We start from the raw sequence: 22,102 nt of genomic DNA, 5'->3' as shown, positions 1-22,102 counted from the left end.
TGTGCCTAAGCTCAATCATGAGCATGATGGCACTTGTAAAGGTTGTGTTATGAGTAAAAATATTGAGAGTCCATTTCATAGTAGTGAAAGCAGGTCAAAAGAAATATTAGATCTTATACATTCTCATTTATGTGGTCCAATGTCTATGGCATCCCTAAGTGGATTTTTGTATTATGTAATTTTCATAGATGATTACTCTAGGAAGACTTGGATTTATTTTTTAAAGTCTAAAGAGTCTGAAGAAGTCCTAGATAGATTTAAAGAGTTTAAGGCCCAAGTAGAAAACTTGTCTAGAAAGAGGATTAAAGTCTTAAGGTCTGATAATGGAGGTGAATACACTTCTGGATGCTTTCGTAATTTCTACATTGAGGCAGGAATTAAGAGGGAGCTTTGTGTTCCTTACAACCCACAGCAAAATGGGGTTGCAGAAAGGAAGAACAGATCCATAGTTGAAGCAGCTAAAGCCATGATTCATGACCAAGACTTGCAAACCTTTCTTTGGGCAGAAGTTTCCAAGACAGCAGTATATGTTCAGAATAGATGTCCTCATCGGATATTGCAGAATATGACTCCAGAAGAAGTCTTTTCAAGGGTTAAGCCTAAAGTCAGTCATTTGAGAATCTTTGGTTGTCCAGTATATGTTCGTGTACCTAAAGATAAAAGAACCAAGTTGGAACCTTCTGGCAAAAGAGGAATATTTGTGGGCTACACTGAAACTTCAAAAGCCTACAGGATTTACATTCCAGGATAGAAACAGATAGAGGTTAGCAAAGATGTTACATTTGAGGAAGATGTTGCATTCAAAAGATCTAAAGGTTCATGCATGGAGATAGATATGATAATAACCCAGAAACTCCTCAAGACATGGATGTTGATCATACTCTTGAGATTCAGAGGGAGTCTACTGAACCTATAGAGGTTGTTGATCCAATTGAACCCTTGGAACCTACTGATGGTCTGAGAGACATTGTCATAAGCAAGAAGAGACCTCTTTGGGCTAGGAAAACTACGCAGGAGGCAGAAAAGTTTGCAGCTCCTAGAGGCACATTCAGAGAAAGCAAAAGACCTCAAATTTTCAAGCTATGTTGCATTAATGAGTAATATCATTGAATCTGAACCTTCTAGTGTTGAGGAAGCTTCAAGTCAGCATGTATGGAGAGATGCTATGGATGAAGAATATCAATCCATTATTAAGAATGATGTTTGGGACATTGTTCTAAGACCTGAAGGAAAATCAGTTGTATCCTCCAAATGGTTGTTCAAGATCAAGCATGCAGCAAATGGAGTATTGAGAAATACAAAGCAAGATTTGTAGCTAGAGGACTCTCTCAAAAGGAGGGAATAGACTATGAAGAAACCTTTGCTCCAGTTGCCCGCTATACTTCTATCAGGACCATTATTGTCATTGTAGCAACAAAAGGATGGAAGCTACATCAAATGGATGTGAAGACATCTTTTCTCAATGGGGTAATTGAAGAAGAGGTATACATTGAGTGTAATGTCCCCTTCTTCGCAATGATTGGTTTAGTGGTCCATTGGCCTATTCCGGAGACCCATAGGCTATTTGGAAAGGAGAATTAGGGTTTCCAACTTTTGTGGAGTTCTACACGAGCTTTTTAAGGTTTACCAGGAGGGAATTCTTCAGTTTTGTCTATGGTTTCCTTCTGGGTTTTTCATAAGCTCCAAGGTGGTATAACATGCATTTGATTCTTTGGTGAAGTGAGAACTTACTATTTTTAGTAAGTTAGGGTTTGGCTGTTTGGATGATGTTGTTTTGCTGAGCTTTTCAAGCTCCGGGTGCGAAGATCATGTTTTTCAGAGTATTTCATGACTTACTATTTTTAGTAAGTGGCAGTATTGAGCAATTATATTTTTAGCAGTTTGGACAGGGTCCCGATCCTGTAGCAGTTCAATGGTCTTCATTGCTCAGCTTCATCCTGGATTTTGTTGATAATCAGTATTGGGGTCATAAGTGATTTAATTAAATATTATTTCCTTATCCTAAGGTTTAATATTTCATTATTTTATTACTGATTAAAGATATATTGGGCGACTTAAGAAAAGGCATATTTTTATCTAATATCAATGTTATATTTTCCTAAGTTAGGCGTTGAAATTTGAAGAATGCATTAAGTTATTATTGAAGACTTAGGCAAGTTCGAACTTGTTGAATTATTGGTTAAAATGCAACTTGGGCGCCCACCTTAGGAAATGGAATGAAATGTCATTTGGACGCCATATGTTAGTGAAATGAAATGAAATTTGGAGAGGTGAATTTGTGAGCATTTACATTTGAATTTCAGAGGGAAAAAACTATAAATACAGGTACTCGGCCTCCCATTTGGCTATCAAATGAATTTGCATCGTTAGGCTATCGAATTGGCGATTGAAAATCTGAGCTTCGAAGTGTGGCTTCCTAGCTAAGTCTCGGTTTCGTACTTGCAAGATAGTACCTAGCTATGTCCATGTATTCCTAGTGTTGTTGGTGAGTGAGTTGCAGATTGTGGAGTGTTCTATTTGGGATTGGAGTGTTTTCTGGTTGTTGGTCGCGGGACTGCTGAAAATGTATTTTGCTCACACCTCTTGACCAGGCGATTCCATCATTTTGGGTACCGGCTCATCCTTCCTTCCACTAGCGATGCATATTGTAAGTTTTTAGCATCTTATTTTGAGTGTGGATTTTTATATTGCAAATCAAACTTCTCAGGTTAGGCGTTGGGTTTTGTGAATGCATTGGGAAGAGTGCAAAATAAATATGGGTGTTTCGATGGCTTTCCTTGGGTTTGTTTTCATTGTACCGGGTATAGCAATTATTTAGAACAGATTTTGGGTGAATTGGATGAGTAATGAGAGAGTTATGAGCGTTTTAGTGAATCCATAGGCTACTGGTTTTGCAATTCCAGCCTGCAGATTTTGATGTTAGCAGAAATTTCATGTTCTTATTGGATATTCAGCATTACTTTCTTCTCACATTATCTTGATTATTGTAAGGTTAAGTAGTAGTACTACTAACCAATTCTGATTTGTAACTCTCACCCCGCTGAAAAGTGGAAGAGGCTGGCTTGCCGCCTATTTTCAAGTAAATTGTAATTCAGTCCTCCCACTGCATAAGTGGTCGAGTGATGTCTGAGTGTAATGATCCTCTCGCTGCATAAGCGGTTGAGTTGAGATTGTTTTGTAATTTCAGTCCTCTCGCTGAAATATCGTAGTTGAGTGATTTGTGCCTTTGTATGTTTCTCTTGGCTGGTTCGCCGCCAAGTTTCTTGCATTCCCACTGGATAAGCGGAAGGGGCTGGCTTGCCGCCCAAGCATTGTATTGTTTCCAGTTATTTGAAGCTAACAATTCCCTCAACACCGTATGCTCTCACCTTCCCACATTGGGCACTTGGTGATCAAAAAGTGGAAGGGTTGCATTTTCCAGCAAGTTTTCAGTTTATGCTTTCTAACCTTAACGGGTTATCTATTTGTGGATAATTATTATTGGCCTAAAAAACAAAAAAAAATAACTAGGATATTACATTGAGCAACTTGAAGGCTTTGTGATTCATGGGAAGGAGTCTCATGTTTGCAGATTAAAGAAGGCTTTGTATGGTCTAAAGTAGGCTCCTCATGCTTGGTATGAGAGGATTGATCGATACTTGATGGGCTTGGGGTTCTTCAAGAATGATGCAGATCCAAATCTTTACTTCAAGGTAATTGATGGCGAGGCTCTTATTCTAGTTCTTTATGTTGATGATTTATTTATTACTAGAGAAGATCATCTCATTGACAAATGTAAGGAGTTAGCTTCTGAGTTTGAGATGAAGGACCTAGGACTTATGCACTACTTTCTAGGATTGGAGGCATGACAAAGACCCAATGAGATTATTCTAAGTCAAGGGAAATATACCATAGTTATCCTGAAGAGATTTGGAATGATAGACTGCAAGTCTATGTCTACGCCTATGGAGACAAACTTGAAGAAGTTAAGTGAGTCTGCAGCTAGTTCAAATTTGGTAGATCCTACCATGTACAGACAGTTGATTGGTTCATTGATGTACCTAGTCAATACTAGACCTGACATTTGTTATGCAGTGAGTGCTCTCAGTCGGTTTATGTGTGAACCAAGACATATTCATCTAGTTGCAGCAAAACATATATTGAGGTACTTGCGTGGCACTGTAGGATATGGGTTGAGATATACTTCCAGTGTGGATCTAAATCTGCAAGGATATTCTGATTCTGATTGGGCAGGGAGTGTTACTGATTGAAAGAGCACCTCAGGTTGTTGTTTCAGTTTGGGATCTGCTATGGTTTCTTGGTGTAGCAGGAAGCAATCTTCAATGGCACTAAGCACCACAGAAGCCGAGTATATTGCAGCATGTGTGGTAGCTCAAGAAGCAGTGTGGCTTCGGAAGCTCCTTGTAGGATTGTTTGGACAATCGATGGAGTCTATTGTCATTCATTGTGATAATCAAAGTTGTGTGAAACTTTCTGTCAACCCTGTGTTTCATGACAAAACAAAACATGTGGAGATCAAATACCACTACATTCGATATATGGTTCTAAGGAAATCCATTCAACTGAGGTACATTAGCACTGATGATCAGACAGCTGATATTCTCACCAAGCCCCTTGCCAAAGTGAAGTTTGTGCATTTTCGAGACAAGGTTGGAGTTGTGGAGAATGAAGCACTTGCTGAGAAGGAGTCTCAGCATCAGTGATTTCTTGAGATGTACTTTAATGCATTCTTCTTTGTGAGAGAGAAGTTTGAGGTGAAAGCCCTTGTTCCACCCTCTGGGAGTAGCCATGGTGGATGTCATGTTGAAAGACTCCATGACAACATCACTTGTGTTTGATCACCCTCTGGGAGTAGCCATGGTGAACGTCATGATGAGATGACGACATCACATTGAGTGACTCCGTGATGGACACTTGTGTACATATCCATGATGGATGTCATCACGTTGAGTGCCTCTATGATGAACTTTGTTTCACCCTTTGGGAGTAGCCATGGTGGATGTCATTCCATGACACTAATATCAGCAAGGATTCCTCCCTAGCTAAGAGGGAGTGTTGATGTATGTATCTACGGGAGTATCCTTGGGCCGGTTCCACCAAATGTGCAATTAGCCTTCGGCTTTGCACATTTGGGGTTGGCCGACTATTATGGATGTGCGACTTCATTTATTTGTAAATAAATATAATTATTAAGGGGGGCCGACTTTTGGGAAAGTTCGCCACCCTTATTAAAGGTTGACGTATGGTTAATGAAGGTGGCATTGGTTGAAGGGAGCCGACCCTTGGTGAAGGGTCACCTCCACTAGGATATAAAAGAAGATCAACTCTCCTCACTTTGCAATGAATACACGCAGCAGATCGTACTCCTGAGGCAGATTGAATATCTCCATCAGCAATTCGTATATCCTCTACAACAATCCATGGATCATCCTGAGATTATCGATTCATAAACACAGCAGTCTACACATTCAAATCAAACCGTGTATTATCAAATGTACTTATCTAGCTTCAAGGAGTGAAGCGATTCAGATTGTAGACACATCTTACTATTTGACATATATAATATAAGATACTTGTTGTTGGGTTTTTTCTCCCTCATGTTGGAGGGTTTTCCCAAGGTATATGCTATGCAAATTTGATTGAATTGTCTTCTATCTGCTTTCTCCTAATCTGATCATAAAATTAACACCAATAAATTTCTTTTTAAACCATACTGTTGATGTGTCTATTGTACACGACCAAACACAGAATAAAATACCCAGAGGTATCTTATCCTCTCTTGAATAAAGCTTCCCGAATGCTGAAGATATCGCAGAAGGATCAATCGGAGAAACTCCAAGGCTCTGTTATGTAGGTTCTCTACTCGTGGATAAGCTCTTGCAGTATGATGTGATTTTGCTGGAATCACAAGGGGACTTACATTTGACTGCCTGAGCATCTGATCTACTGGAACTCAAGTCCTATCTACTGAATGGAAGATAAAGAAATGGCAAAAGGTACAGAGTTTAGAGAGTCTACTCTAAGACCTAGAATGCAAGAAGATGGATGAACGACTAGGTGGAGTCCTACTGGGTTGGGTCTCACCATCAGGCTGAACAATTCCACACCAACTCGGTGCGATCTTCTAAGGGATGCTTCAAATATATTCAAATCAGATACCATCAGATACTGATCATCATTCAAGTTAATGCATGAACAACAGACGTGTAACGACTTGAGATTAAGCTCATTCTATGCCAGTTGACCACGCAAGGCATACTTACAGTCAGCAAGAGGCTAGTGGTTTGGACTAGGGGGATTCCATGCAAGTGCATTCAATAACTTCTTTCATTCAATCTAATCATTTATCATCTACAATGAAGATTCCACAAGAGACCATGCATATTGCAAAGAAAAGACACATTTCACCATATCTTCAATGAAAAGGGGGTTCATTTACAATCAAGGCAACAATTTCTTGCCTTCTCTTCCTAATCTACTCTAATTGCTATTCTATTTGCTATTCTACTATCTATTCTCTATTAATCAATCTCTGACTATTATCTATTAATCAATCCTTGACTATTATCTATTAACCAACTATTAACCTTTACAAATGAGGAGCCAGTGCTTTATATAGAGAACCCTTTACAAACAGACGGCTCTTGATTGACTTAGAATCAATGGCTAGGATTACAAGATAGAAACCCTAATTAGGGTTTGTTACAAAAAACTACAATTAGAAAATTACATTCCAAGGGTGAGGACCAATAGGAAGTAGGGGTAGGTACATCAAAGTTTGTGCTGCCTCCAGTAAATGAGGTACATTGAATCTGGTCATGCTGAGGTGGACCAATCCGACTGGAGGAATGATGACTGGGATGTCACCTTGTCTAGTACTTGCTCATTCCTCTTTTAATATTTAATTTGATCATGCTGAAAAGTTAACTTTGATTAACTCTTCTGAAACTATATGCTTCTTCAACGTACCCTTGCATTGATCTTGGTTGATCCTCCTTTGTCTTTAATGTGCTTGATGAACGGTGTGCCTTTCTTTGACTCCCATGTGTCTGATGAGGTTTCCTAACTGTCAAGTCGTCCTTCTCCGGAAGTACACCTCGCCTTGAAGTGTTGGCAAAGCCTTTCTTTGTTATCTTGTGGTGGAATGAGGTCTTGAGGCTAACTTGAACTCCTTGAACACTCCTATTCATCCAATGCCTCAAAGCATCTTGAGTCTTCCCCTTGTGCCTGTGGAACGTCCTTGATGATGATGGACTGGAAGTGGTCATCCATGCCCTGGCCTGGTCTTCTTCCATCTGCAAAATAAACCAAGGATGATTAAGGACACATAATAAATTCATTCAACATAGCATTTTCTACCTTAAAACATCAACAAGAGTTATCAAAATGAAGTTCGCTTGAGATTCTCCCCCAAGGACGGGCCCTATAAGAATTTTGCTCTAGACCCTTTGGAAGGGTCAAGAGCGAAATTTACATTCCTGGCCAATTTAGACCTCATTTCATCATTTCATAATCTTAGGCCTAGCCTTCAAACTTCTTCTCATCATAATCTCACAACTAGCCCTTTGCCTAGCTCAAACAGGGTGAAAAATAGGAGTTTCAAAGGATTTCGCTCTGGACCCTTTGGAAGGGTCAGGAGCGAAAAACTAGTTTAGGCTTAAGTTCTATCACTCCGAAATGTCTTCCAAGGCAAGAATACACTAGTCTTCTCTCCACCAAGGCCTGGGAATCCATCTCTTGACCTTCATCATGAGCAAATTAGGTGAAATTGAGAATTTCGTTCTGGACCCTTTGGAAGGGTCAAGAGCGAAATTCATTCTTTAGCTCAAAATCCTTACCTCTTGGACTCATAAGCTATTCAAACACATGCCTATGGCCATCTTTAAGTCCAATCCACCTTGATCACTATCCTGGCCTAGCACAAACTTGAAGGAAAAATGACATTTTGAGAATTTCGCTCTGGACCCTTTGGAAGGGTCAAGAGCGAAATTCAAGTTTTTCACTTGATATTTCATTTCCTTCACTCCAATCTATCTTGCAAGGCGAGAATACCTCACTCCACCTTCAACCATGCCACAAGAATCAATGTTTTGGCTTCACCCAAGGAGAAAATAGTGGATTTGAAGAATTTCGCTCTGGACCCTTTGGAAGAGTCAGGAGCAAAATTCATATTTTGCTTGTTTTCTCTCACTCAACTCCATTCCTCTCACTTTGTTCTTACTTGATTCTTACCTTTGGATCTATCTCTCATCATAACAACACTTGCTTGACCTCAAAATGGCTAAAAAGGAGAATTCGCTCAAAATCATGGCCAGGGACAGGACCCTTTGGAAGGGTCAGGAGCGAAATCCTTGTCCTAGCTTAGAATCTTCATTTTTGGAGGCAACAATCCATTCAAAGGCAATCCTAAGGGCTTCTCTCACCTTGGTCTAGGCCTGGCTTGGCACAAATTTTGGAGGATAAGATGGATTTTAGGGTTTTCGCTCTAGAACCTTTGGAAGGATCAGGAGCGAAAATCTTGTTTTGAGCTTATTTCTTCATTCTTTCAACCTCAATCAACTTCAAAAGGCAAGGACACACCTCTTCACACCCATCCAAGCTATAAAAACCAAAAGTTTGACTTGACTTGCAAGGAAAATAGGTGTTTTTAAGAATTTCACTTTGGACCCTTTGGAAGGGTCAGGAGCGAAATTCATGTTTCTGCTCAATTCCTTCAAGTTTGAAGATCACCAATAAGTCAAAGTCACTCCTATGGACACTTCCAATCCTAATTCACCTTGAACCACCCTAGACTTGGCATAAAATTGAGGGAAAAGAGTGGTTTTGGGGAATTTCGCTCTGGACCGTTTGGAAGGGTCAAGAGCGAAATTCCCATTCTAGGCTTGGTATTTCATCTTTTCAACTCCAATCTTCTATGGAAGGCAAACATACACCACTCTTGCTCAAGGAACAAGGTTTGTGGCCTAAACATGGAAGCAAAAAGAGGTTTATCAAGAATTTCGCTCTGGACCCTTTGGAAGGGTCAGGAGCGAAAATCTTGTTTTAGGCAAAATCTTCATCTTTCAATACGTCCAACTACTTCTCAAGGCAAGAACATACCAATCTACCCTCCAACATGCCTTGGACTCCAACGCCTAGCCAAAACAAGGAAGCAAATGAGAGTTATAAGGATTTTTGCTCTGGACCCTTTGGAAGGGTCAAGAGCGAAATTCCCACTTTGGGTTGATTGTGACTACTCCATCGCCTCAATCCAATTTTCAAAGGCAAGAACACATCAAAGTCCTTCCAACCATGCCACAAAACTCAAGAACTTGACCATCTCCAAGAAGAAAATACGAGTTTCCAAGAATTTCACTCTGGACCCTTTGGAAGGGTCAGGAGCAAAAATATTGTTTTAGGACAAAATCCTTCACATTTTTACATCCCATCACTTCAAAAGGCAAAGACATGTTAATCCACTTCCAAAAATGTCCAAGGGACTGGAATGTTGGTCTAAACAAGGAAGAAAATGAGGTTTATGGGTAATTTCGCTCTGGACCCTTTGGAAGGGTCAGGAGCGAAATTTCTATTCTTGGACAAAACCCTCACTTTTCAACACTTTTCAATACTTTCAATCACTTCCTTAGGCAAGAACATGACCAATCTACCCTCCACCATGTCCAAGGAACAAGGATGTTAGCCCAAACAAGGGAGAAAATAGTGTCTAGGGAGAATTTCGCTCTAGACCCTTTGGAAGGGTCAGGAGCGAAATTCACATTTAGGCTCAAATCTTGACTTCATTTCTCACATTTCTTCATCCAAACAAGTGTTTTGCCCTCAATAATGCCTAGGAATGAGTTAGTTCTAAGTTTGGATCAAAAGTAGAATGTCTTATGGAGAATTTAACTCTGGACCCTTTGGAAGGGTCAGGAGCGAAATTTGAAATTCGCTTTGGACCCTTTGGAAGGGTCAAGAGCAAAATTTGAAATTTTGGTCTCTCCGTCAGGATTCATATATGGAATATAACATTTAAGTATAAGAACTTATACTTTAAGTTATATTCCATATATACTGTCAAGATGTTTGAGAGTGGTTTCGGACCTCCAGGAGTTATAATGCAAAATCTAGTTTTTGGAGGATTCTTCAATTTTCCAGACAGTCAAATTTCAGGATCAGGATGACATTCCAGACTTAGCCAAAATTCAGGACATTTGAAGATCAAGATGACATTCCAGACTTCATCACTCACCAATTTGACTTGACTCAGACCTCCAAAGATGATACTCACTCACCAAGCTTCTTTGACCTCCTCAAACTCAAACAAGACACAATTAGCAACAAGAACAAAACCTTGTCCTAAGGAAGACTTTCAAAGATGACCCTAACCCGGAGCATCCACTGACTCACCTTTAGCTAAAACAGAGCCTGCTCTCTTAGTGATCCCTCTGGCAACACTCAGCATGCAAAGGCTAATAGACAAAACCCTAAAAGACCTAGAAACAAACCCCAGAAAGCAAAAAAGTAGGGGTCCCTATTTGCAATGGAGCGATGTGTGAATACGTCACAACACATACCCACATCAAAAGTTTGACTCCATAGAGCATGCCGAGCTTAAAATGGGTTCAAACCTTCAAGAACAACCATTTGACTTCAACATAAACCCCTAAAATTTGATCCTTCAATCATTCAAAACAAAAATGAATTCCAGTAACCCCAAAGGGAGAGCTTGCTATCTAAAAACCAAAAATATCAGTATTCCATGGAAACGTGTCCCCCCCCCTCAGGCCCACTTCTCTAAGACGGGGACGTCTTCGAGACGAGGAGATGGACACGTGGCATCTCCTGCCGTTCCACCACCGCCATCGGTGCTCCGCCAAAGACATGGAGATGTCTCGGCGTCTCCAAAGAGTCTTGGAGACATCTCAGCGTCTCTAAGACTCCTTGGGAGACTCCCAGGCATCTTTCAAGGGGCGGAGAGACTTGCAAGAGCATCTCATCCGAACACGTGAAAAAGCAATTGAAATTTTTATTTTTTTTATTTTGACCGATTTTAGGGGTTGGGGGTAACCCTAATTTGACATGGGCCGCACCCCTTCCCCCAATGCAATACAAAACCACTAAAACTACTGATTTCATTCACATTTCCAATTTCGATTTTTTTTACAAGCTAGCTAAAGAGGAGAAAAAACTTAGAAAACACTGATTCAAGGAGTGAAAAGAGTGAGTGCAAGTGTAAGAGGAGTGAGAAGGAGCAAGAACAAGAGGAGGAAGAGGATTCTACAACATTTTACAGATTTTTCAAGCACGAGGTAGGTTATTTCTTATTTTTTGTTTGTTTTATTTTCTGATTTTCAATTTTTTTATTGTTTAAACTTTTTTTTTTTTTCAAAATCAGATTTGATGTTGAATCTTGAGGGCAAAATGATGAATGTTGAATTTTGCCCTCAAGATTCAACATCAAATTTTAAATTTTAAATTTTGTTTACAAAATTGAAATTGCAACTTTATTATTTGTTGAACTAGGCTGAAGTTACATGCTTATTGAATTTATTTTTATTTTGTGAAATGCAATGTCACTATCACAATGAGCTCCCATGACATGAGTGAGGATGAGATGGAAATACATTCTCATAGTGGAAATGATTCAGATTATGAACCTGAGGCTGAGGGGGGTGACCATGGGACTAATGCTAGAGCCCAATCTAGTTCCATGGCAAGTGCACCAGCTAGTACAGGTTGCCCTTGAGAGATATTGGCACAGTGTGCTAGGGGTCCTTATGATCCTATATCTCCTCTAAAACAGTTTGCTTCAAAAATACAAGGCACATCAAGTACAAGTGGGGGAGCAAGGAAGTGGCAATACAACATGTTTGGTAGCGTCACTATAGTGAATGCACACTTCCTTTTTTGGAGAGGAAAAAGTGTGGATCCATGTCGCTTTTTGGAAGAAGTTAAAAACAGAGAATACAAAATTGAGATCAACAAGCTTTGGGGTGTTCCAAATGACCATGTAGTTGCACTCCCTACTACTTTGTCTACTAGGGCAACCCTTCAGCAGAGCCAACAAGTGCAACATACTTCTTCTCATACATTACAGATGAGAGGAGTGATGTTTAGACCTTTATCCACTTCCACTTCTAGTGCCATGGCCCAATCATAAAAGGCTAAGGGGACAAGGAAATGCAAGATGCAAAGTAACCTTATAGCTGATTTGCTTAATGTGCAGCTGAAGGATGTTCATGTAGCTCGGTCTCCTTATTATTGGGAGATGATGTCGATGGTGGCGAAGAGAGGACCATCATATGTGCCACCACGTAAGACCAAATTGAGCACCACAATCTTGGATAAGAGCTATTCCAAGATCAATGTTTTGATGGAGAAGAAGAAGGCATGTTGGGTGGCCTTTGGGTGCAGCATAGTTATGGATGGCTGGACAGACATTAGCCATCGTCCACTCATCAACATCATAATCACATGTGCAGAGGGCCCATACTTTCTCAGAGCAATTGATTATACAAGGCATTGCAAAGATGCTAATTTTCAGTTTCAGGTCCTTGGGGAGGCTATTGATGAGGTTGGGCCACAAAATGTGGTCCAAGTAGTGATAGATGCAGCCCATGTGTGTAGAGCAGTAGGGAAACTTATTGAGGCAGCCTATTGACATATTTGGTGGACTCCATGTTGTATGCATGCCATGAACAATGCACTCAAGGACATGCGGAAGATTGACTGGATTAGAGGAGTGGTTAGGATGCGAGAGATGTGCAGATGTTTATCTACAACCATCACACTTCACATGCACTCTTCAGGACCTTCTCGAAGGAATTCTTGAAACCAATTGAGACCAAATATGCATCCTATTTCATTCTCGTGGAGAGAATGATTGAGTTGCAAGAGGCATTCCAACTCATGGTTATGACAACAGAGTGGAATAGGTGGGTTGAGGCCAAGACAGAGCAGAGGAGAAGGATGAAGGAGATAGTGAAGAGTGATGTGTTTTGGACAAATGCAAAATACAATGTCTCCATCATTGCTTCAGTATTCCAAGTAATTAGATATGGGGATGGGGATGCACCTAACCTTGGAGAGGTGTATGAGTGCATCGATTCTATGATTGACCAGAGGGCTACTGTGCGAGTGAAGGACCCCACTTTAGCATTCTACAATGAGCACATTCGGCCAATCATTCAACGCAGATGGGACAAGCTCAACACTCCCTTGCATATGGCTGCCTATGCCTTGAATTCCTAAGTAGTACAAGGCTAGGTTGAGTAGAGTTACACCTATTCATGATGATGAGGTGAAGGTGGGATTCTTTAGGTGCATAGAGAAGATGTATGATTCTAGAGATGTTGGCATGATTCGCACTAAGTGGACAAAATTTGCCACTCTTAGAGGTTATTCCAATGGGGCAAAGATGGATATAGAAACTATGGCACAAGAGGACCCACTTTTGTGGTGGAATTGTCATGGTCAAAAAATTTTGACTACCACTCTAGCTATCTGTATGCTATCTAAGGTTTCTAGTTCTTTAGCTACTTAGAGGAACTGATCTACATATAGCTTAATCCATTCTCTTAAGAGAAACAAACTTACCTCTAAGAGAGTAGAGAAGCTTGTGGCTATACATAGTGTTTTGCATCTCATTGACCGCAAGACACTTGTGTACAAAAAGAGTCGAGCGGCACCATGGGATGTAGAGCCAGAGGAGCCATCACAGGTTGATGAGGTTTATCCTACCACTTCAAATGCAGGGCTGGTTAGTATTAGCTTGAGGGATCTTGACCGTGGGGAGTCCAATAATTCCAGTGATGAGGAGTTTGCAGATGATTAGAGGCCTCCCTTCACTACATTTTGAGTTTTGACATTTTCGCATTGTCTTTTGTAATGCTATTCCTATTTACTACTCATTGTAATGATGTATCATGTAATCATCTTTATAGACTTTGTGGTATCAAATATTCATATGATATTTTCGATATAATAGAAATCTCCAATTTGACAATTTCATTTGTCAAATTTTATTTAGCAATTAGCATTCAAGAAATCTTTGTATTTAGATTTACTATTTCAAATTTTGCTATTTTATAATTTTATTAATTTCCTATAAGTTCATTTGAAATGTAATTCTTATACTGTTATACATCTTTTCACAACTAGTTTTTCAAGTACTATATGTATAACTATATCAGCACCACCCCCCGCCGTTGTCCCCAAACTTTGGCCCTTTGGACCCCCATCCCCGAAATCCATCCCCCCAGCCCCAACAGTCGTGTAAAACGGGAAAATATCTTCATTATTCCAATCCCAATCATCAAAACTTCATCAAAAAATCGCCAGCACTAAGAAACCCAAGCTTAGCCTCTGAATGAGACCAATTGCAATCACCCTAGATATATATTTCACTCCTGAAGGCGATGTATTTTGCCCTCTGAGAACTTTGTAAAATCCAAACCTGTAGAACCTCTTCTCCAATTTTCATGCACAAGAATGAAGAAAAATCTATTTCCAAGCTTCAAATAAATCTCCCTTTTCTTCCCCACGCAAAACATAGCAAAATCATTTAATTTTAGAAACTCCACCACCCACACCAAAGATAGGATAATTAATGTTTATAAATTCCCACTTTAACACCAAGTAAGAGAAATGAAACATCTTTAACACCAAGTAAGAGAAATGAAACATCGATAAATATTCATTATAACTCCCTGAAGCAAATGCCCACATAACTTTGCAATATCATTAAACATAGAAATATTTCATTAATTTCATATGTGGGCGCTAAAACCAAAAATTAAAATAATTAATTTAATGAATTACGTGTAGACTTTAGAGTTTATTTGCATTTAATTCATTAAATACTCCAAATTCCCCCTCACATATGCATTAGCTTACGAGGGAACCCATGATAGGCTAATGATTACCAAATTCTTCGGCCTAGAGAGGGGACATTATAGTGCAAGCCAACCCCCTCGTGAATATGTGGTTGCCCGATTGTGGGTTGGTCCCAAACCTGGGTACACGCCCAATGTGAATCCACACCACTACAACATTTAGGCCAAGACTTCACAGCCTACCACACTCTAGTGGGTTTGACCTGAAGACCTCGACTCTGATACCAAGCAAGGCCACCACTACAACAGAAACTCCGACTAATGGAGAAAGGCACCCACCAACGTTAAGAGTGGGGTTTTCATCCCACCAAAGTGCCAACACAAGCCAGCCCCCTCGTAAACACGTGGTTGCCCAATCATGAGGGGGTCCCAACTCTAGGTACATGCCCAAAAGAGATTCTGCAACACCACAACGTTTAGGTTGAGACATCACACCCAAGCAGAAATCTCTATAGATGAATGCTAAAGACTTAGGAAACAAAGGATGAGTAACTCCAATTCAAACAGTCTCTCCAACCCAAGTACCAAGCTAGGAAGAAAGGATAAGCTGAGCCAAACCTGGCTGAACCAACTCTATTAACTAGTTAGATTCAACTATGGAAAACCTATTATGTCCTATCATTTAAAGGTCCACTTTTATTTTTGTCTTTGCACATAATTAAATTTATTCATTTTTTAGCATTAGTAATTTATAAGAGTGTGTAACTAGTATAGATATCTTAAATACATATATCTAAAGAAATGTCGAGAGATATCAATTGGAACTATTTTATTTACCTTAAAATTGTTTTACTTAATTTTAAATTATATTTACTACATACAAAAATATTTAAATAATATTATATCTACATTATTTTATTTTCTCTTATACAATTTTTTTATTCAATAATTGACATCTAGTTATTTATATTTAAATTTTAAACTTCTTATCATTAATAAAAAAAATTATATTTAAATTTTAAATTTTTATTTTTAATGATTTTTTTATCAATGGTAAGAAGTTTAAAATTTAAATATAAATAATAAAAATTTATAAAATATATTTTTTTAAAAGAATAATGTAATTATGAAATGGTGGATTTGTTTTAAATATCTTTGCTTTTAATTTAAATTTATATATCTATCTAAAACTTATAATTTTGATGAGCATATATTTTGTTTTATATGGTGTTTATTTTAATCATAATAAATTTATAATTAATATTAATATTTTGACATGTGAATGGTTGTCAAATTTAATTTAAAAGGTAAAAGTTAAAAGTTAACATTAACACACGCCATTTCACTCCACCCCTTGCTATCATTGTAGAATGCCTCTCGACATTAAAGATATTATGTTATGAACTAAAAAATTGCAATTCTTATTTAACTAAAGAAACACGTGAAAAAAATTGCGCCTTATTTTCCATCAAAATAAGAAAAGAATAACTGAGAGAGTAGCTAGGTTGAAAATAGGAATATCGATCTATAGTCTAGGTCTTATAGAATCATGCAAGGTTTCATGTTGCTTTTGGGAAACCTTATTAGTAACTACTATGAACATTGTAAAGTAGTAAATTTCATTACAAGAAATTGTGCAAATATAAACTTTTGTTAGTTTGTCAATTATTTAGAGTTGTGATATCTTGTGCATGATTTAAGATTATGATACAATGGATGCTATTTCATTATTCAACTATGTATGCAATATGTACTAGCAGTCAAAGTTACTAGGTTCAGCTATTTGCCCCTTCAATATTCCAAGGCCTCGGTTCAAGGCCAAATACAAGATAGTGACTACCCTAGGTTCACCCAGAGTCTAGCTTGTAAGTGACAAAGGATAGATTTCACTCAAACTGGTTTTAAAATCTGTATGTTCATTCAAAAGATACATTTCTCTCAAAATGGTCTCAAAATCTAATAGCCTTTGCAAGGAATTTCATGCAATGGAGGTTAGACAAGATGAAAAAGGTTAATTCGCAGACCTCAGCAGAGATAACTGGAGTAACCAATTAGTTTGGTCTTTTGTCTCCACATCCAGCTCCTTCATGCCCATAAGAGATTTTAAAATGCCCAAAGAAGATATCAGCAAGCCCCAGCAGGAAGGAACATCCAGCAGAAGTTTAAACAGAGAGAAGATGAGATGGCACGTAGGCCCCAGCCAACAACACAATCCTAAGGAATTCTAGAACTACCACCTCCCAAATAAAACAGGAAATCTGCCTGCCTAGTCTAGGAGTGGATCCCAGCCAATATATGCAAACAGATAATATGTAAAGATTAAACTACCATATGAAATCTAATGGCCAGGTCAGCATGTGGAACACACACAAGACAGCAATGCTCAAGAGATAAGACAACCATTTTAAAGAAGCATGTGGGTCCCAGTCTAGAACATAACCCAACTAAGCATGCGAGGCCCACCAAAGAGCTATTGAAACCAAAGAAGCCAGAGACTGACGATGAATGACCAGTCACCAAGTGGTCTGAAGAAATCAAAGATGACGCCAAACACCAAAAGAATAGAATTAATATTAAATGGTGTAAACAATAATCGTCAGACTATCCGTCAGACACTGCCAAGACTGAGAATGACCTGAAGCATGAATCTCAAAAAGACATACCAACAAGGAATAACTTGAAAATACATACCAAAATTAGAGCAAAAATCAAAATTGAATTGCCATCATTTTTGGGTGATGCAGGATCATCTGTCAACCGTTATGCTCCTGCATCACCCTAAAGCAGCAAAACGATTTTTTAAGCAACTAATAATTAATTTTTCAGCAGTGTTGCTTATACTGTTGGTTTCAGTGTCAAGTGGTTATGTTTGCTTCAGACTTGTTGGTGGAGGAAAACAATTATCTTTTGCCACAGCAATCTTTGTTTTTCTTGTTGGCAATAAGGGGCTGGAAGTATTTATGTTTATCGTTCAGTCTCAAGCTATTCAGATCTTTTCATGACAAATTGGAGATGTACCATTGCTGCTCATATGATTTTGGCTGCCGTATAGAAAGGCATTTAGTCTGTCAGTTTCAGACCATTGGGGGTGCCTGCAGCCTCTTCAGGCCCTGTATTACATTTCCAGGTTTCTTGCCTCAGGATTTGATGCTTGACAGAGTATTATACAAGTTGTGATGTTCTGTATTTGTTAAAGGAGTTGATTTTGCCTTTAAAATCTTTAAATTGATGTTGTTGGCAGTCGATTGTTGCTGCTGTTTTTTATGTTATTTATGTATTCTTCTATTCTGTCATCAATAAAGCTTTTGTTCAATACAGGAACGAAAAAAGAAAATGGGAAAAAAATAATAATAATTAATTATGTGAATACTCAGAAAGTCAACCAGATCTCCTTTCTTTATCTGTTAACTCCCAGAATTTCCAATATCTCATATCTTGTATCTAAAATGTTACATTAATAGACAAGAATGATGCTAGCTATACCTTGCAATGTGATTCTGCAGGAGTGTCACTAAATGGAGATATGCAATGGCAATTGTCAAAATGGATGTAAGTTGCCCAAATGAAATGGAGCTTGGTTGCTCTACAAATATCATAAAATTGATTCAACTTAGCAAAAACACTTTTGATATGAAATAGTCTTCAACATCCTATCTTCTATATCTTTGCAACTTTGCAACCAAATGTGCATAGCACCCATTCTCTTCCATTTCTTTTAATATTTTCCGTGCCTCACTGTATTTTCTAGCATTCCTAAGCTTTCTGACCAAGGTTCTGTACACAATAAAGTCTGGATAGCAATCTCTGGATTCCATAATCCCAAGCGTGCCACAAGCCTCCTCATATCTTTCAGCATTACAGAGACCTAGAATCATGGCATTGTAAGTATATTCATTTGGAAGCTGCCCCTTGTGGATCATCTCGTCAAACAGTGTCTGTGCCTTCTCCAGCTCACCTCCTACCACATAACTGGTAATCATAACAGTATAACAAACAACATCAGGTTGACGGCCTTTTTTAATCATTTCTTCAAAAAAGTACTTACAAGCATCTAAATTTCCTGCTCTACCTAGACCATCAATAAGGGCAGTGAAATGAGTAACTCCAGGATGACAGCCAACCCCTATCATGTAATTCAAGAGATCTAAAGCTGCGCGTGGTTTATCTCCTTTGCCAAGCACATGAAGTAAAATATTGTAAGTATAAAAATCGGGAGCAAATCCATTTTCCCCCATTTCTGCCAAAAGTTGATTCACATCATAAACTTTCCCAAGCCTATACTTTGCATAGATAAGGATATTATATGTTAGAATATCTGGCTGATGACCATCATTCAGCATTTCCTCATACACCCATTCAATCAAATTGAAATGTTTTTCTCTCAACAGAGCATGAAGAATTGCATTAAAGGAGTGCTTATAAGGCCGAAAATTAAATTGTTTGGATCGAATAAATGTGTCAACAACCCTTTTAGGCATACCAGCTTGCCTACTACTACTAAGTAATATATTGAAGGTTCTTGCAGTAATAGGACATCCACTTACAATCATCTCGTCCACCAACCTCCACATTGCTTTAAATTCATCACAGTCAGCAAAAATCTTTACTAACAAATTATGTGTCTCAGAATTGTGCCTGTAGCGATCCTGTTGCCCGGCCCACAGGAAGAATTTGAACCCTAATTTTGCACTTTTGAATTTTGTCACATTATTAATCGACTTTGAAATCTTCATTAGGACACGCCTGACCAAAGGTATGGTCATCCTCAAACCAGTCTTCTGCAGAGCTTCCTTGACATCAAAACCCAGTTCTTCTCTCTGAAGAATTTCATACAACAAATTAGCATCATAATCCAATTTACTATAAAATCTAGAAGACGATGAACCATTGGATCCATTTATATTTCTCTCTTCAGAATCCTCTCTCTCTTCCCCTTCAGGACCTGTAAAAAACCCAGGGTTTTCCTCAAACCATGAGAAACCATCCACATTTTCCTCATACCCTTGAAATATATTATGATCATCCTTAATCCCTCTAGATCCATTTGAAATTTCTTGAGACTCCAACTTGTCTTCAAACTCTCGAGATCCTTTCGAACTTACTTGAAATTCTGGAGTCGCCTCAGACCCTTGACAAACGTTTGAATTTCCATTACACCCTAGATTCTCCTTATACCTTTGATTTCTATTTGAAAATTTCGCAAAACTAACATTTCCATTAAGGCCCTGATGTTCATCTGGACTGTTCTGAAACCTTGACCTGAACTTAGAACCTTGAGATGCATCAGAGTTGTCCTCAATCCATGATTTTTCCTCATTACCTCGACAGTTATTTGAACTTTCCTCAAACCCTAGCTTATCTTCAGAATCTTCTGAACTTCTCTTAAACCCTAGTTTTCCTTCAAATACCTCTGAATGTTCATTAAACCCTGAATCATTCTTAACTTCTACAGAGCCATATACTCCTTTTATAAACCCTGAAAATTCCCTTGGGTTTCCGTTAAGCACTGAACATTCCTTAAACCCTAAATCCCCACCTGGCTTTTCAAAATCATTTAATTTACTCTCCATAAATTTGGGTTCTTCTCTGGTTCCATTTGGCCCAAAATTTCCATCTTTTGCAATTTTTTCCTGATCGCTTTGCTCCAAGTTTTTTTTATGTGAAGCTTTTTCATTGTTATTAAAACCCTTACCGGACTTGGAACAGTAAAAAATAATATTAACCATAGGAACATATCTAACATACCTTGATATAGATGACGATAAGTACATGACGCCAATGTGGGATTTTTCCTTTCAGGCTTCATAGCAGCTCTAATGATTTTTTGGCAGATAATGTTCTGTGAAAGCACAGCATAAAACTGTTATTCTGTTGTGGTTAAAAATCATCTCAACCCACAAACTGGATCACAGTATTCATTCACTGAGTTTCTATGTTTCTTGGAACCTCTATCTGTCACAACTTCCCTGACGACGCCATAGTAGAGAATGCTAGCTAAAATTTAATGCACTCGCAATTTAACTTGGGATGATTTGGTATGTACATGGAAATATAGAGAGAGAGTGCAAGGGAATGTTGGGGAGGAGGGAGAGAGGAGAGGGAGAGTGAGGGAGGGACAATTATATTTTATAAAATTAAATAAATTATTTAAATTATAAAAATAATTATTTATTATAATAAATAGTGCAAGGGAATGTTGGGGAGGAGGGAGAGAGGAGAGGGAGAGTGAGGGAGGGACAATTATATTTTATAAAATTAAATAAATTATTTAAATTATAAAAATAATTATTTATTATAATAAATAGTTATATATTTTTATTATAAGAAAAAAAGTATAATAAGTTTTTCATATAAAAATAAATGGAATGGAATCACATTATAAAGTTTATGTTGGGGAAAAAAAACAAAAAACTGTTAAATCATAGCAAGATTATATGAATAAGAGAAGGGGAATCTTTATCAAGAGGTCCTCCCATCATATAAGAGATTCTAGCCACTAGAAATGGGCTTCCAACCTAATGGTATCATCTTTATATTTATTTTCTTCTTGAATAGGATTAGCATGCACAAGGGAAATTGTGAGGTCTATGTAGGGAAACTTACTATCAAGTCAACCAATATGACCATGCTAAAAAGTGGAAGAATGTCCACATGGCATGAGAGACCAACCATAAGGCATGTGATGGGGAGAGCCTCGTGAGCCACGTTTAGATTATGCTTGTGGCCCTAATAATGCCTACATGGTGGAAAGGCATGCCCCTCGTGACAAAGAGGTATCTTTGCTAGAGAAGAAGGCAGCACAACAAAAAATGGGAAACTTTCAAAGCCACTTTATTAACCTAGACTTATATTTGTAACATGACATTAGAGCATGTAATAGCTTTAATATATATTAAAAAAAAAATGTGTGTCCACAACAAAACTTGAGAAGACAACAAATTTGTATCCTTTCGAATAAAAATTAAAATAAAAAAAATCTCTCTAAAAGCATGCCAAATTTAAGCACATCTCATTAGCATTTTGGGTCAGTCTCCTAACATGATCATATGCTAGGAAAAGGGCTCTAGCCTAAAGGGCTTAAAAATTTATAAAGCTATCTACATGCAACTTGGGCCCGTATGTAGAACTAGAACAATTGGTTCAAATTGGGACTAAAGTTAAATGTGAAATTTAAATAAATTAATTAAGGTATTTAATTGGATTTTAAAGGGAGGAAATGATGTTAAAGATGTTGGGAAAAATTATCAATATCTTCAAAATTTAGAGTTTGATCAAACAAACACCTTATA

The 22,102-nt window shown here is 38.2% G+C and overlaps 1 protein-coding gene across 5 annotated transcripts in view; it reads right to left on the bottom strand.

The window, feature by feature from the left end:
- Positions 1-20,897, bottom strand: part of LOC131029434 (pentatricopeptide repeat-containing protein At3g60050) — a 53,661-nt gene extending 32,764 nt beyond the window's left edge. For 4 of the 5 annotated variants that reach the window (XM_057959910.1, XM_057959912.2, XM_057959911.1 and 1 more), the window contains exon 1: positions 18,297-20,897. In XM_057959910.1, coding sequence (XP_057815893.1) covers positions 18,464-20,584 — 2,121 coding nt within the window. In that variant the 5' untranslated portion in view covers positions 20,585-20,897 and the 3' untranslated portion in view covers positions 18,297-18,463. Of the gene's footprint in view, positions 1-18,296 lie in introns of those variants that run through there. The other variant, XM_057959913.2, reaches the window with a different exon arrangement.
- Positions 20,898-22,102: the final 1,205 nt, after the last annotated feature.

This window comes from Cryptomeria japonica, chromosome 4 (genome assembly GCF_030272615.1).
Source record: "Cryptomeria japonica chromosome 4, Sugi_1.0, whole genome shotgun sequence".
NCBI lineage: Eukaryota > Viridiplantae > Streptophyta > Pinopsida > Cupressales > Cupressaceae > Cryptomeria > Cryptomeria japonica.
Note: the sequence above shows the minus strand (reverse complement) of the source record. Positions and strands in the feature narration are given on the sequence as shown.